Raw genomic sequence first — 14,191 nt, 5'->3', positions numbered from 1 at the left:
GGGGGGGGGTCAATCAATCATTTGCACCACTGTATACTGTACGGTAAATTGTCCATGTGGCGGGTTTTCTTGCCCGCGTATTAGGTGTCAGATGCTGCATCGCACAGAGAGATCATGAAGCCTGATAGAGAAGACAGGAAAACAACATGCTCAGTCTTTTAAATTCAATTGAATTCAAAAATTCAAAAATTCAATTCAGGTACATTTGAGACTTTAGCACATGTTAAACGTGTTTTCTCTTCTACTGAAAGTAATTCTTGTGTCTGTTTTGACCACTGACTGGACAAACATGGATAACAAGTACACGTCCAAACTGTCACCTACTGCTGATTTTTGGGCCGGGATGTACCTGGTGATAATTGGTGAGTACTACTTACTTGTTTGATTGTCACATTGTAATAAGCTTCTCAAAAATATTCTTGGTTTGCTTGTCAAAAGACATAATCAGGATGCATGATTTCAGTTCAGTTGAAAATGACTGCTTTGCTCTCCCCATTTTGTGCATACAATGTCATTTGTTTTATTTGCTTCACATTTTGTTCCTATAACTTCATAAAAGTGATGGGGCTTTGGGATGTCAACAGAGTCTTCCAGTTGGCAAAGTCTCTCCAAATACGCTATATTATTGAATTTTCTTACCAAACAGTAATGTATTTTATAACATTTTAACAGTTACGTGATAACTGTTATTTGGCCCCCGTTTTGTCTCCAGTGCACTATATTTGAAATGAAATGATGACTATGAGGTTCATCTGCTATCTTTCAGTGTGACTTTGAGCTGGATGAAGTTCAAATGTGCTGACCTACAGAGCAATTATAGGGTTTATGTGTGCACTTAAGTATCCTGGTTATATTCTGGTCTTTGATATGTTTTACTCATGTAAATACGATATCCTTGTTGCAGAGCCCTGGATGAACCTTTACCCCAGTTTTAAGAAACCTTGATATGGTAGCTCGAGTACTCTGACAGAAACCAGGATACTGTACCATGTAAACACCCATTCCAGGTTTCTGATCACAGGGGTGTCATCAACTCAAGTTACTGTATGTAGTGGTTGGTCAGTAAACCATAAAATATGATGTAAATGATGTAATGATGATCAACTAGATGAAACAGAGTGAAAGTCTAACTTCAGTAATGCAATGCGCATCAGAACAAGACTGGCATATAAAGGTCTTGGAATGAGTAACTGATAACTATTTTTCAGGTAGTCTCTCTCTCTCTTTGCCCAAGCATAGACACACTTAAATGAGTGGTTGTTAATATTTACCATGAAGAGACGCTCCATCACCTCACTGCTGCTGTGTTGCTTTGTGTTTCCAGAATGACTCATGACTCCACACGCCTGAGCTTGGTCGATTGTGTTGCCATTTTCGTTGGTGTTGTCATGAAGTAAATCACAATAGGTGATGAAGTGCCAGAGTTAGAGCATCAGGCCACTGTCGGGTGATCTGGGGTAAAATAAGGATTATCAGTCACTGAGGACACATGGTCATTCAGCTGCTTGATTTCCCCACAGTATCCATGCAGTTGAGATAAATGTACCAAAGATGCTAAAGTCTGCATGCATCCTGTTTTGTTACTTACAATGAATCAAGTACTGTTATGTAATATGAAGCTCCATGGAGATTCTTAAACACACTTGCCTGAGGTCATGTCTAAAGTCTGGAAAATCAAAACAACTACATATATATGAATATCACATAATCACATATCACAAAGTGTAATGCTGGTAAAAGAAATGGTAGTTAGCCACCAGGGAAGCTGCAGCAGCTGAATTTAGTTTAACAAGAACATTTATATATATGTCTTTATGCCATTATGTTTCAAGATGACATTTCATTTCAAGTACCAAACATTATAGCCTTGCCTTATGTGGCCGTGTTTATGTAATTGTAATCTCTTTGGTGAGTAAATTGCATATTTTGAACTGCTTGAAACCCATTTGCACAAATACATTCGTGTGCAGCCAAAGACTACATAAAAAGCGTGTAACTTTAAACAATATATAATACATTACACCTCCAACTGTTAAGGAAATTTACTGTTAGGCCTACTATTTTTCAGATGTATTTCATGAACAGTAATCATACCATGTCTTGATTAAAGCCACATGCTGTGCAGTGGCTGCCATGGATGTATTAAGGAGAACTTACGGTCAAAATTTTTGACAGCTTAGAGCACAGATGCATTTCTTGTTCCAATTCAAGCACTGATTGAAAGGCAAATATAAATCTCACACTCTCTTGCTAAAATGCCCACTATACTGTACTGTTAACTGACAAAAAATGAGTAAACACTGTACTGCAAAGCTATGGAAAGTAAATATCAAAAAACAGCACTTTCCATTGCTAATATTGATCAATGCACACTGTCACTTACATTGACATGATCATTGATTTGTTTGACTTCGCAGATACCAGTAATAAAGCAAATGATTAATACATGTCCAGTAAATAAAATTAACAGCAACAATTCACAAAATATTAACCTATGACAAAATATTAACTGGCTTCCATCTAAATATACAGTATAATTGTATCCCATACATTTATAGAAATACACTTCACTACAACAACAACAACAACAACAACAACAACAACAACAACAACAGCTACATCATATTTCACCGTCAAGGTAACTTACCGCTAACTGGATACTCCGTCGTAAGTACAATTAGCACTGGTTACAGTTTGCTAGCTACATTACCTAACGATGCAATTAACATGCTAAAAGACGATTGCTGTCCTAGGCAAGTGTAGACACTAACTGACAAACTCACTAATACACATTTAACGTTATTAAGGGGGGAGTATTTCGCATTAATGAATCTCGACACAAACTTTTCTCAGGCCGTGTTTGCTGTACCTGAAGTCTGCCATGTTTCCCAAACAGCTCACGAGCTATACGCTCCGCCTACCGGTGGCATCTGGTAACAATTGTTACTACGCCACACTGATAGTAAAATTTTATGGCGCATAAAACATAACAAAACATACAAATACTGTAAATATCAGGTCATTTAAATGTTACACAACACAACCTGGCCTGATTTGACCCTAACAATACACATTTCCTCTGTCAAAAAGGCAGCAATACCCAGCAAAAAAACCAAAAAAACACTAAACACTAAACACTGTACACTAACTGCAAAATAGATAAAGTTACCAAGTATGATGAGGTTAGCTAAATATAATGAAAGATTTGGTTAGCTAAAGACCAAGACAATTTGTTGTAAATGAAACATTAAAAAAAAAATTAATTTAAAACTTTCATGAAGGAGATCAGACAAAGTGTTCTTAATGAACTGCTGGATACAGCCTACGTACTTGCTAACACATTAGCCATCTGTCTGTGTATCTATGGGCCTGTTGTAATCTGTTGCACCAAAAAATCAATTAATGCAACTTGGCTTGACAAAGGAAGGAGACTCAAAATCTAATGAAAAGGATTTATTCTAAGTGCCCTGCAATTTTAGTTTAATCCAATTTTATGTTCTTCAGATAACCCTGTAAATTGCACAGAATCATGTCCAATCATCAATTTGCTTGTACCGCTTGTGAATAAAGAAGGCAGATTTTCCATTTTACAGTATTGAACATTTCTGCATTTTGACTCCAGTTTATCACGAGTGCAGTGAAGATAATTTAATTACAGTCACATTTAATGTGTTCACCACAGTTCTACCATTCAGAAAGGGTCAATTAAATGTACAGCCTTTAAAATTACAGGAGATTATTATTCCTGCGTGTGCATGGGTGTGTGGAGTACACTACAGTATGTCAACTGTACACAAGAGTAAATGAGTTTTACTCTTGATCCAATTCAGAAGACACATGAGAGAGCAGCTGCTTTTTATAATCAATGTTCATTCCCAATGCCTTAAGGTTATTGATCCTAACTCTTCCTGTTCTGAGTGTCATCTTTCATACAACCATGAGAGCCTCTGTACAAATCATTCACCAAACAAATTCACCAGATTATCCTGAGCAGTCATTCACATAATAGAGAATTAGCCCTCAGTCCTCAGTGACCAAGCAGTGAATATGTCCAAAGCCTTCAAGTATGAAATTAAAATGCAATACAGCAACTTATCACAAATAAATGAGATGGCATATCATGATTGTTCATCGACATTTCCTGCATTAATATCCTTTATTCTGTTGGGGACGTCTATCTTGATACATTTCACCACCCGTTAATGAAATGTAAAATGATTTCATTAATAGCTCTTGTGGAGTTAAGTGCATTGCAGCAGAGCTCCTGAGTCATAGGTGATGGGTGCTGCTTGCAAAGTGACAAAAAGAAGTCAAATAGAAGGAGAGGGAAGAGGCAGGACTGGAAATGAAAAATATTGCCTTGAATCAGATGCATTGGTTTTTTTTTTACAACAGATCTTTCACAAGCTGAAAGCAGAACCCATAATGAATAAATACATTTCAGTAGTGTTCAGTATGTGTCAAAATGTCAGATACTTAAAGGTCCAGTGGGAAAGAATAATATGTTGAGGAGTTATTTAGAATTAAAAATAGAGCTGCAGACTTGTGAACAGAAATGTGACATTGTAGGATATATTGTCTAAGAATAGCCTATGTCAAATACATCAAATATGATTGTTCTTTACAGTAGATCTTTTAGCAGTAAAAGGCTGTCACTGTATTTGTTGTCTGTATCTATAAGGGTGTATGCAGAGTACTGTACGTGCCACTGTTTCCCACAGTACAACAGCTGTCTCTGCAAGAGTTTCTTTCAAATCGGCTTTGAAGACAAAATCATTCAAGGGTCTGCACTGCAAGGATATCGCATTCAATATGCACAATAAGAATTCCTTTTCAGGGGTTTGTGGCAAGGTCTGCAGCTCACAGCATGTACTTACAGTATGTATAAAATCATCAAAGTGTGCACTGGTGTCTTGTAGTATTATGATGATAAAAAAGTGCATGAATTAAGTATGAGTGCAGCTCTCTTGTGTCAAGGTTGCTCTGGGAGAGGAAAATCCATTAGGACAACTCAGGGACAAAAATCTCTTGTGCTTTTTCACAGATTAAAAGGACTTTTTAAAAAATGAACACATGCCAGCGCAATATTGTTTGTTGTATCAATCAAATTTCCTTAAGCTTATGTAAGAGAGAGGTATTATGTAAAACTGGTTGAACCCAGAGCACATCAACCAATCTCTCTAATGGAAATAGAAAAGACATTAGCAATAATTTTATAATTAATGGTCCAATATTTTTCTATTTCTGAAGCACTGTAAGCACTTTGCTGCACAGTAATGAAAGAATCGGAAAGAATTTCAAACGTGTAATATCTTACATATAATGTATAATTAAGATTCAGTATAAACTTGTTGAATCCAGTAATCTAAACAGATGCTTTTTCATATATTTTTGTTTTTCTAATCTCTCATTTATGCTGTGTGTTCCAATATATTTTTCGTGGCATCATGGAGAGTTGGCTGTTGTGCACTACACAACAGCCCCGATTCATAGAAAATACTGTATAAGGAAGATAGAAAACATTTTCCAGCAAGCTGAACATCAGTGTTTCACAGTCAGAACTTCAGCTAGCGTGACTTATAGTCTCACATAGAGTAGTCAAAAGTCCAGCAAAGAACTCCCATTAAAACCATAATATATTGTTCTTACGCTTACGCTTTTTGCACAAATTAAACAAAATAAGTAATGTATGTATGTAATGTATTGATTACAGAAGCTGGTATTGACAGATTTTGTAATTAAGAGCCAGAGTTGTTGTTTCTAGCTGTTTCCACTCCAGACAAGTGGCTATTGGTGTACCATACAGAAGTGGGAGTGATACTGTTTGTCCAAGGTACCTCTCAGCCAGAAAGCAAATGTCCAACTTTTCCTTTAATGGTGTTGTCAAGCGTATATTAATTTGATTTCTACAGTGTTTGGAGTTAGCCAAGCATGATGTGAGAACCAAGCCTGAGAGAGGAGAAAAACTCGCAGTGACTCATGTCAGGAGAAAAGATATGGTTCAGTTTCATGTAGACAGGGCAACAGGGGTGTGAAGAATCACTTCTCAGAATACACAATGCATTCATCCTCAATGACAAGAGTTACAGCAGCAGAAAAACTCTTCCCCTGTCTGTGAAGAACATCAGCAATGAAACTGCGTGCTTGCATGAGTCCTGATCTTTCTTGTGAAAGGGCGACAACCATGTCAGAATTTGGAAGATGTCAATCAGTGTATTTTTTTAAGAATCAAATGGATCCTTCTTGGTCTCAGCAACACACAAAAGTATGTGATCGCTGACAGCAAACCCACTCCCTCAACTGCTGCATGCAACAACATACAACATGGCTGAAGGTGTCTTGTTTGTTCAGATGACTGAAGCACATTTACATTACATTAATTAATCTCTTGTTCCGTGTGATAACTCACTAAAGCAATGGTGACCGCTTTGTCTTTTAGAAACAGACGGCGAGAGGGCAAATGGAAGAACATGATTACAGTGGACAGATGTGATGCAATTAATGTTCATGATTCTGTTGGTATTCAGATCAGATCTAAATGTTGTACAGCAGTCACACAAAATTAGATGCTGATTGGCGAGAGTGTAGAGAGAGAAGATTTTGTTTCCCAAGCGGTCCGTGGCATTCTACACCTCCTCAAAACCCCTTTTCACTAGGGCTCCATCGGGATTATTTTCCCACTGAAGCATCCAAACGTGAACCAGGGTGGTTGTTCAGTTGATGACACTGCCTGTTGCCCTGCACCGATTTATCTCTGCTCTTTTCTTGTTGTGCCCTGCAGCTGTCCTGTCTATCTTGGGGAATGCAGCAGTCCTGGTCAACGCATCCCGTCGCCTCACCCTGCTCAAAGCTCCTGAGCTGCTGACGGTGAACTTAGCCGTAACAGACATTGGCATGGCCCTCAGCATGTACCCTCTGTCCATTGCTTCAGCTTTTAACCATGCCTGGCTTGGAGGCGACACCTCTTGCCTCTACTATGGCCTGATGGGCATGATCTTCAGTATAACCAGCATCATGACTCTGGCTGTGATGGGGATGGTCCGGTACCTGGTAACAGGAAGTCCACCCAAAACAGGTAGTGGGATCTTAAATAGGATTTCAGAGAGATAGGAGCAGTTAAGCCTAAGTTATTACCATTTGGCATTAAGAAATCAATATTGTAATCTTCAAAGATCGCAGGGGTAAAGCTGGACATCAAATGGTGAAGAAAGCCTTTAAATATCTGGGACCCAGACTTTGACCTACAAGCCTTTGAGATTCTAATCTTTTATAATTCTTGCTGCTGCATTGACAAGTCTGTCTGCTTTCATCCCTCCACTCACTGAGTACTTCATTCTTTTCAGGGAGTTGGTTGCAGACGAGCAGTACACACAGCATGGTCGTGCTGAATAATAGATAAAACTCATGCTCTAACTGACATTTACACTGATACTCATTTGTTCTTGGATACAAAGCAATCACTGCACATGAAATACTGTATTTAGTGATAAGACCTGGGGTGGCAAACGATCTTACTGTCAAATTAAGTATTCTTGTTTCTTACCAAGAAGCAATGTGAACACTTAGCATTGTGAGTTTGTTCATTGCACTACAATCCAAAAACTTCAGTCTGATTTTAAGCATAAAACCCACAGGGCACAGGCTGCCTCAAAACAAGACCAGTTATGCAGCAGCTTCGCAGTGTGTTGTTGCACTCTGCATTGCTTTATTAGTCTGGGTGTGTTACCACAGGCACAGCATAAAAGTGTAAACAGATAGTAACAGAAAGGTTTTTACATTCAGTTCATTAATGATGAGTACACTTTCACTGAACCATAATCTTAAGTATGCAATTTATGCACTCCCAAAATGATCCTGTTATTAAAGAAGATGAATGAAGATAAACAAAACTAAACCTGAATTTATTTGAAAGCATGTCAGTTCATACATGTAATCAAGTGGTTGAACATCTGCAGACCAGTAGTGCAGCACATTTGCAGATTCACTGGGCCCCTTTCCCCTTTTAATATCCATCTGCACACCTTTCCAAATAACCGAATCAACAAGTAAACACATGCACCTGTAGTGCTTATTATGGTAATCAGAAATGGAGTGTTTATTGCGCATTTAAGAAAGCCTGTGCAATCTGAAGTCTCAACACATTTTAGCTCTCCTCCAGAGATGATTTTGAGATCCAGATGTTCATCAAATCTTGCTTGGCCACACATGCTGACATTTCATTCCCTCACCTAACGCACAAGTCCATCACCTACAATATGTTGCTGTCTATCATATACAGTATGTAGTGCAAAGATAATTTCCTTTATGAGCTTTTATTAGTTGGACATATCAATGAAATATAAAATCACACCTAAAGCCTGTCATGATATTTGACAAAACAGGGAATAATGCAGTCTGTGCCAGTCTGTGCTTCAGGTCAAAGATGGCAACTGGATTGATATCTAACTGCTGAAGGTGAATCGATGTGGTTATAGCTGTATATCAGTCAATGTTGGGAATGGAATATGTATGTAACAGAGTACTTTTATATTTTGTATTTAGAATACGAAAATTTGAGAAACTATAAACTTACAGTTAGAAATGAAATAGGTGGTAATCAGAATACAGTTACATTGTTAAAATCAATAGATCATAGAAAGAGATCACTTATAAAGTAGTTGTAGTTGTAATTGCCAAATTGCTACACGCCTGGCAATGGTTGATCAGCTTGTTAGCATTCTTGGCAAAGTAGAAGGCTTGCTAAACCCGTTTAGTCTATAATCTTTTTCGCATGTTTCATGCTTTAGGGAAAAAAACGGCCTTCTCTGGTGTTATTTTTATTCAGATGATCATTTGCGAGGCAACAAAGTGAAAACAAAATGTTCTATGCTGTAAATTCACATAATTCTATTTTAATCTTGTAATGCTGTGGAAAATAAAAGGTCATGGAAAACTGGGTCTTCATCCTTTTTGCCAGACAAAACATCACCATCAGAGTGATTCTTCATTTCAGTCTCCTGTAGGTAGCAGTATCTTGTGAATGAATTCCAGTTATCCACAGTGTTACATGTGATCATAATGCCAGACTATTTTGAAGTAATCCAAAGTATTTAGAATATTTTACTCACAGTAACAAAACACATTGCAAGTTACATTTAAGGGGAATGTATTTTGCAATCTGTCATGAAATACATTTTAAATGTAACACTCCCAACATTATATCACTACACTATTAGGGTATAAATAGCATGCTAATGCCAGTAAAAACACAAGGGAGCTCTGAACGAAATGTTAATTACACACTTGATTATTGATGGGACTTAGCAGTGGGAGGCAACATGTGTACAGCTCAATAAGCTGTGAAGACCCACACAGCGAAATCATTCACTGGTATTACTCACAAGAGCTCCTAGCTTTATTTAGGATGGTGATATATGTAATAAATGTTCTGGGTAAGACATCTGTCTTTTCCTAAGACCATGTGAACTCAGTTAGCTGAGCAGCAAACTAAATTAATATATAAAGTTTTGGAGAGGTAGGGTCAATTCAGGCGAAGCACAAACATTTGCATCAGCTTGCAATACTTGCATGCTTCAGAATCACTGGCTCAGGCTTTAGTAACTTCCAATCATATCCATGCAGCAATTATAACCCAGCGGGCCATCCCTATGAATAATGTCCATTTAGGACAGTTTCCCATCTCACAATTTAAGATGGAAGTATACTTCTCTAGGCTACATGCGCCGTAGGTGTACATGCATGGAGGTCTCACAAATACTGTTTGTTTTTGACCACCTGCCGACAGGAGTGGAATCAACCAATGAACTTTCTTGATGCACAGGTGTGCACAATGTGTTGTTGAGATTTGGGAGATGTGCAAGTCCACTCCTCTACTAGCCTTTGCTAGCTACAGTTAACCATAATGCTCTTCCCTGTGTAGGTCTTTGCAGTAGTATGATTCCAGCTTTAAATGTTTTGTTTGCCATAACTGCAATCTTCCCACTGACCTTAATCTTAAATGCAAGGAGATTGTAAAAATTGTAAATTAGAAAAACACTGGCACTCGATGTAAAAAATGTCGGCATTATATTACATTTCCCAGGGTTTTATAGAATCTAATTTTGACATTCTTATATGACAGATGGGTTGTACAACCTGACACCTGCTCATGCCAATGCCGTTTGCTGGAGCAGCTCTCGCCACCTTCCCAACAACCTGGTATTGTTGATTCAACTAAAATCTCATGTTCATGTTTGTGAGAGGATTAGGTCCTCCCCCAGAATCCTCACTGCTGCTCAGAGTCTTTGAGAGCTCAGTCAAAGACCAGAACCTTTCCCAGCAAATCGGTCGAATTAATTTGATATGTCTCTGACTGAACTAAAACGGTTCAGCTCTGCTATCACTTGCAGACTCCTCACGTACATGCTGTGCCATTAAAGGAGGTGATGAAAACAAATGTTGCCTACAGTAGCCGCTGGTTATGTTTTATGGTACAAAAGCCATATGACGAAAGTTAGCATATGCTACGGCGCAAAGTAGTACAGTATCTACAAACATCACAATCAAGCCATATAGTTGACACATTAAACTGAATTTAAAATCTGTCTCTGCACAGGTATCAAGTTCCAGAGGCGAACTGTCAGTATTGTGATCAGTGGGATCTGGCTGTATGCCGGCCTGTGGGCCTTGTTTCCTCTGCTTGGCTGGGGCAGCTACGGGCCAGAGCCATTTGGACTTGCCTGCTCGATAGACTGGACTGGCTATGGGGAGTCCCTAAATCACTCCACCTTCATCATGACTCTATCTGTACTCTGCACATTCCTCCCCTGTCTGGTCATTGTCTTCACCTATTTTGGTATTGCTTGGAAGCTGCACAGGGCCTACCAATCCATCCAGAGCAATGATTTTCAATATGGCAATATTGAAAAGAAAATCACTCTTGTAAGTATAAGATAATCAATGTTGTATTGACTCTGCCCTTTAACTCATCCATGTAGTCTCATGATACAAGAAATCTTACGCAACCTCATCTGTGGAATGCAAACAGTGTGATTAAAGGCTTTTAGTAAATAAGTGTAATCAAAGAAAATAGATCTATTTGGTTTACATAGACATAAACATGATGTCTGAGCACACAGGATCGTTCTGACAACACTGACTCTATCTAGTGATTCAGTGAGCTTTTATGTTCCCTCTCTTCTTTGCACTTGGTCAATAAGTCATTTTAGCACAAGAGCTAGCTATACTTTGCAGTTACTATTTTACATTATAGGACCCATTGTCCATAAAATACACCAAATCCAGACAACACTAACATATTCGTACAGAGAACATATTGAAATGAATTTGCTGCATTTGTGTCAAGCGTTGACGTACCTCTGGTGTATTCGTGAAATGGCAAAGTTTCAAAGCTACCAGCTGTAGTTCCCTACAGAGAGAGGACACTGCTACTGGATATATTCATTCCCACTGAGGATGTAAACATGGAATGGGATAATTTGACATTTTAGGAAATATGGCTATTTGCTTTTTTGCTGAGATTTAGATCAAAAGATTAACACCACTGGCATGTCTCTATGTTAAATATGAACCAGCAGATGATTAGTTAAGCTGGAAACAGCCTTAGCCTTGTCTACCTGTAACTCAAAATTTTATTATATATATATATATACATATATACACACACATATATATATATATATATATATATATATACATATATACACACACACACATATATATATATACATATATATATATATATACACTTTATTTGGATTTTTAATGTTTGTCACTACACTATATACATAAAGTAATAAATAAAATTGACTTTGAAATTAATGTTTTTGAATTAGATTTAAAAATGAAGCCATTTCCTTTGATTCTGAACATAATTTCAGTTAGGCTGTGGATAAATGTGACTGCAGGAAAGTAAGTAGGGATTGACAAAGATCAAAAGGGGAAGTGTTTCACTGATCTGCTGGTTGTGCTTGACAGAGTGGACAAGGTCAGCCACTGGTCACCACTCTGGGGTTTTACACATTTGGGTTTGAGTGAACACAACAGATTTGTTTGTGTTGCAGCAAATGCCCTGCAGGCACAAACATGTATGTGTCCGAATGTGTGTGTGTGTGTGTGTGTGTTGTATTCTTATGCATGTCTGTTCTTGGAAAATTGATTTTCACTTTGTTCTCACACATGATTGCTTCATTTATTTATTTTTGTATTTTTTTTTTTACAAAATAGGTGCCAATTATTTACGGTGCAGTCAGCTATAGAACTGAATTAAAATGCTCCATTGATCAGAGATGTGGATTCATCAATGCTTTCTGATTGGCAAGTCTACCTTTTCACTTATAGAAAAGCAGGACACTCTGGGAGAAAAGGGCTCTTTTGCCCTTTCTCCCCAGACCACTTAAGGTAGTTTGAATCCATCGCAGTGAATTTACTATTTCTCTATGATCTTAGCAGGACTATTCTATAGCCACCCTGCTGCCTCCTGTGCCACTTCAAAATTATGTAATAGCAGCTGCAAAGTACTGTATTGTGCGTCATTTTTTAAGTGAATAGAAGAGTGCTCTCTTTAAGCTTTTATCCTTTTATTTTTAATGACATTTAGTTTCTAACATAAAGTCATGTGGTATGTTTAACTCAGAACAGTTGCTCATTGTTCATCACCTGGAAAAACTGAACATCTTCAAAAAAACTCTCTATACAAAGAGGGAGTGTGGAACATGTGATGAGCTGAAAAAAAAACCCTATATATACAGATCACTGATAGATTAATTTCATGCTTTTATGTATTTTACACTGGCCTGGAATTCATGTTGACAAGTGAATTTTCACATATGATTTATCATTTCATATGTGGGATATTCAAAGGAGGAATTTATAAGGCTTTGAAAAGTATGATGAAGAATGGAGAAGTGGAAATTTTCAGCAGATAGCCAGTAAGACTGTCCCTTTCCTGCCCATCAAGAATCATTTCCTTTTTATTCACTACATAATATGACAGACCGTCAAATCACTCATGTTCAAAGAGAACGATGGCCTGCTGTTTTGTCCCCCGCATGTGCTGAAAGGTTGGGTTGTTACCACAGAATAACATACTGTCCAAGAAAATTTAAAGAAATCAGAATTCAGGTCAGAAAATTTGATGATAAAATTACATTATATCACTCTATCCAGCAGTGTTATTCTTTGACGTGGCACAGCAACTTTTGTCTGATATTAAGATGCTGCCTTGTTGCTTTCAAGCTCTGCAACATTTTATTTGTATCATCAAACACCTTTGCCACTAGTGCTTGAAACAGGCATTGAGCTAGCAGCTGCTTAGCTTAACTTAGCACAAAGAAAGAGCTAGCCCAACTCTGTTCAACAGTTATACACGTTTTGTGCAAATTGAGCAAAAGTAATGATGCCCCCCCCATCTCCTCTATCCTTGTCTTACTGACCTTCTTGTCTCCTTTACTGGACTCACATCTTTCACACACCCCTGTACTTCTCTCTTTTTCCCTCCCTGCCCTTCCCTTGATCTGCTCTTCTTATTTCAGATGGCTGTGATGATCAGCCTAGGTTTCCTTATTGCCTGGGCCCCTTACGTGGCTGTCAGCTTCTGGAGCATGTTTCACTCCCAGGAGCAGGGCCACATGAGTCCTTTCATCACCCTGTTACCCTGCCTCTTTGCTAAGAGCTCCACCGTATACAACCCATTCATATATTTCATTTTCAGGAGAACCTCGTGGCACGAGCTCATGCACCTCCAGAGACTGGTGTTTTGTTGTTCTCATCATGGCAATTTGCCTGCTGAAGAAGCAAAGACGGAAGGCAAAATGATTAAAGGCTCTGACTGCACTACTTTTGGAGATGGGATGGACACAACCTGTGTAGGTCTGATGGGAGCTCCTGGCAGACAGCCTGGAAGTGAATTAATGACTGTGGGTTAATACTGTTGGTGAAGAAGTCTACATTCTCATTTCACCATGTTCACTGAAGAAATATTGTTACATTTATTGGGAAATGTGCTTAATTGCGTTTTTGTGCCAGAGTTATGAGGCAAACCAACACCAATCTCATGTCTGTGCATTAAATATGTAGCTTGAGTAAACAGCTAATTAGCTTAGTTTACAACAAAGAAACTTGAAACAGCTACCTTGCTTCATCCAAACATAACAAATTCCACCTACTACCACCTTTACAGCTCCCCAATTAA

At 38.2% G+C, this 14,191-nt stretch overlaps 1 protein-coding gene across 1 annotated transcript; it reads left to right on the top strand.

Annotated features, from left to right (window-relative positions):
- Nucleotides 1-271: 271 nt before the first annotated feature.
- Nucleotides 272-13,925, top strand: opn8a (opsin 8, group member a). The gene is made up of 4 exons (XM_023429979.2): nt 272-362; nt 6,782-7,075; nt 10,595-10,920; nt 13,533-13,925. The coding sequence occupies exons 1-4, from the start codon at nt 290-292 to the stop codon at nt 13,923-13,925; spliced, it is 1,086 nt and encodes a 361-aa protein (XP_023285747.1). The 5' UTR covers nt 272-289.
- The last annotated feature ends 266 nt before the right edge of the window (nt 13,926-14,191 follow it).

Source organism: Seriola lalandi, unplaced genomic scaffold, assembly GCF_002814215.2.
Source record: "Seriola lalandi dorsalis isolate HSWRI2012SDOR001 ecotype SW California unplaced genomic scaffold, Sedor1 jcf7180002054901, whole genome shotgun sequence".
In the NCBI taxonomy this organism is placed as follows: Eukaryota; Metazoa; Chordata; class Actinopteri; order Carangiformes; family Carangidae; genus Seriola; species Seriola lalandi.
This window is presented reverse-complemented; position numbering and strand designations above follow the sequence as displayed.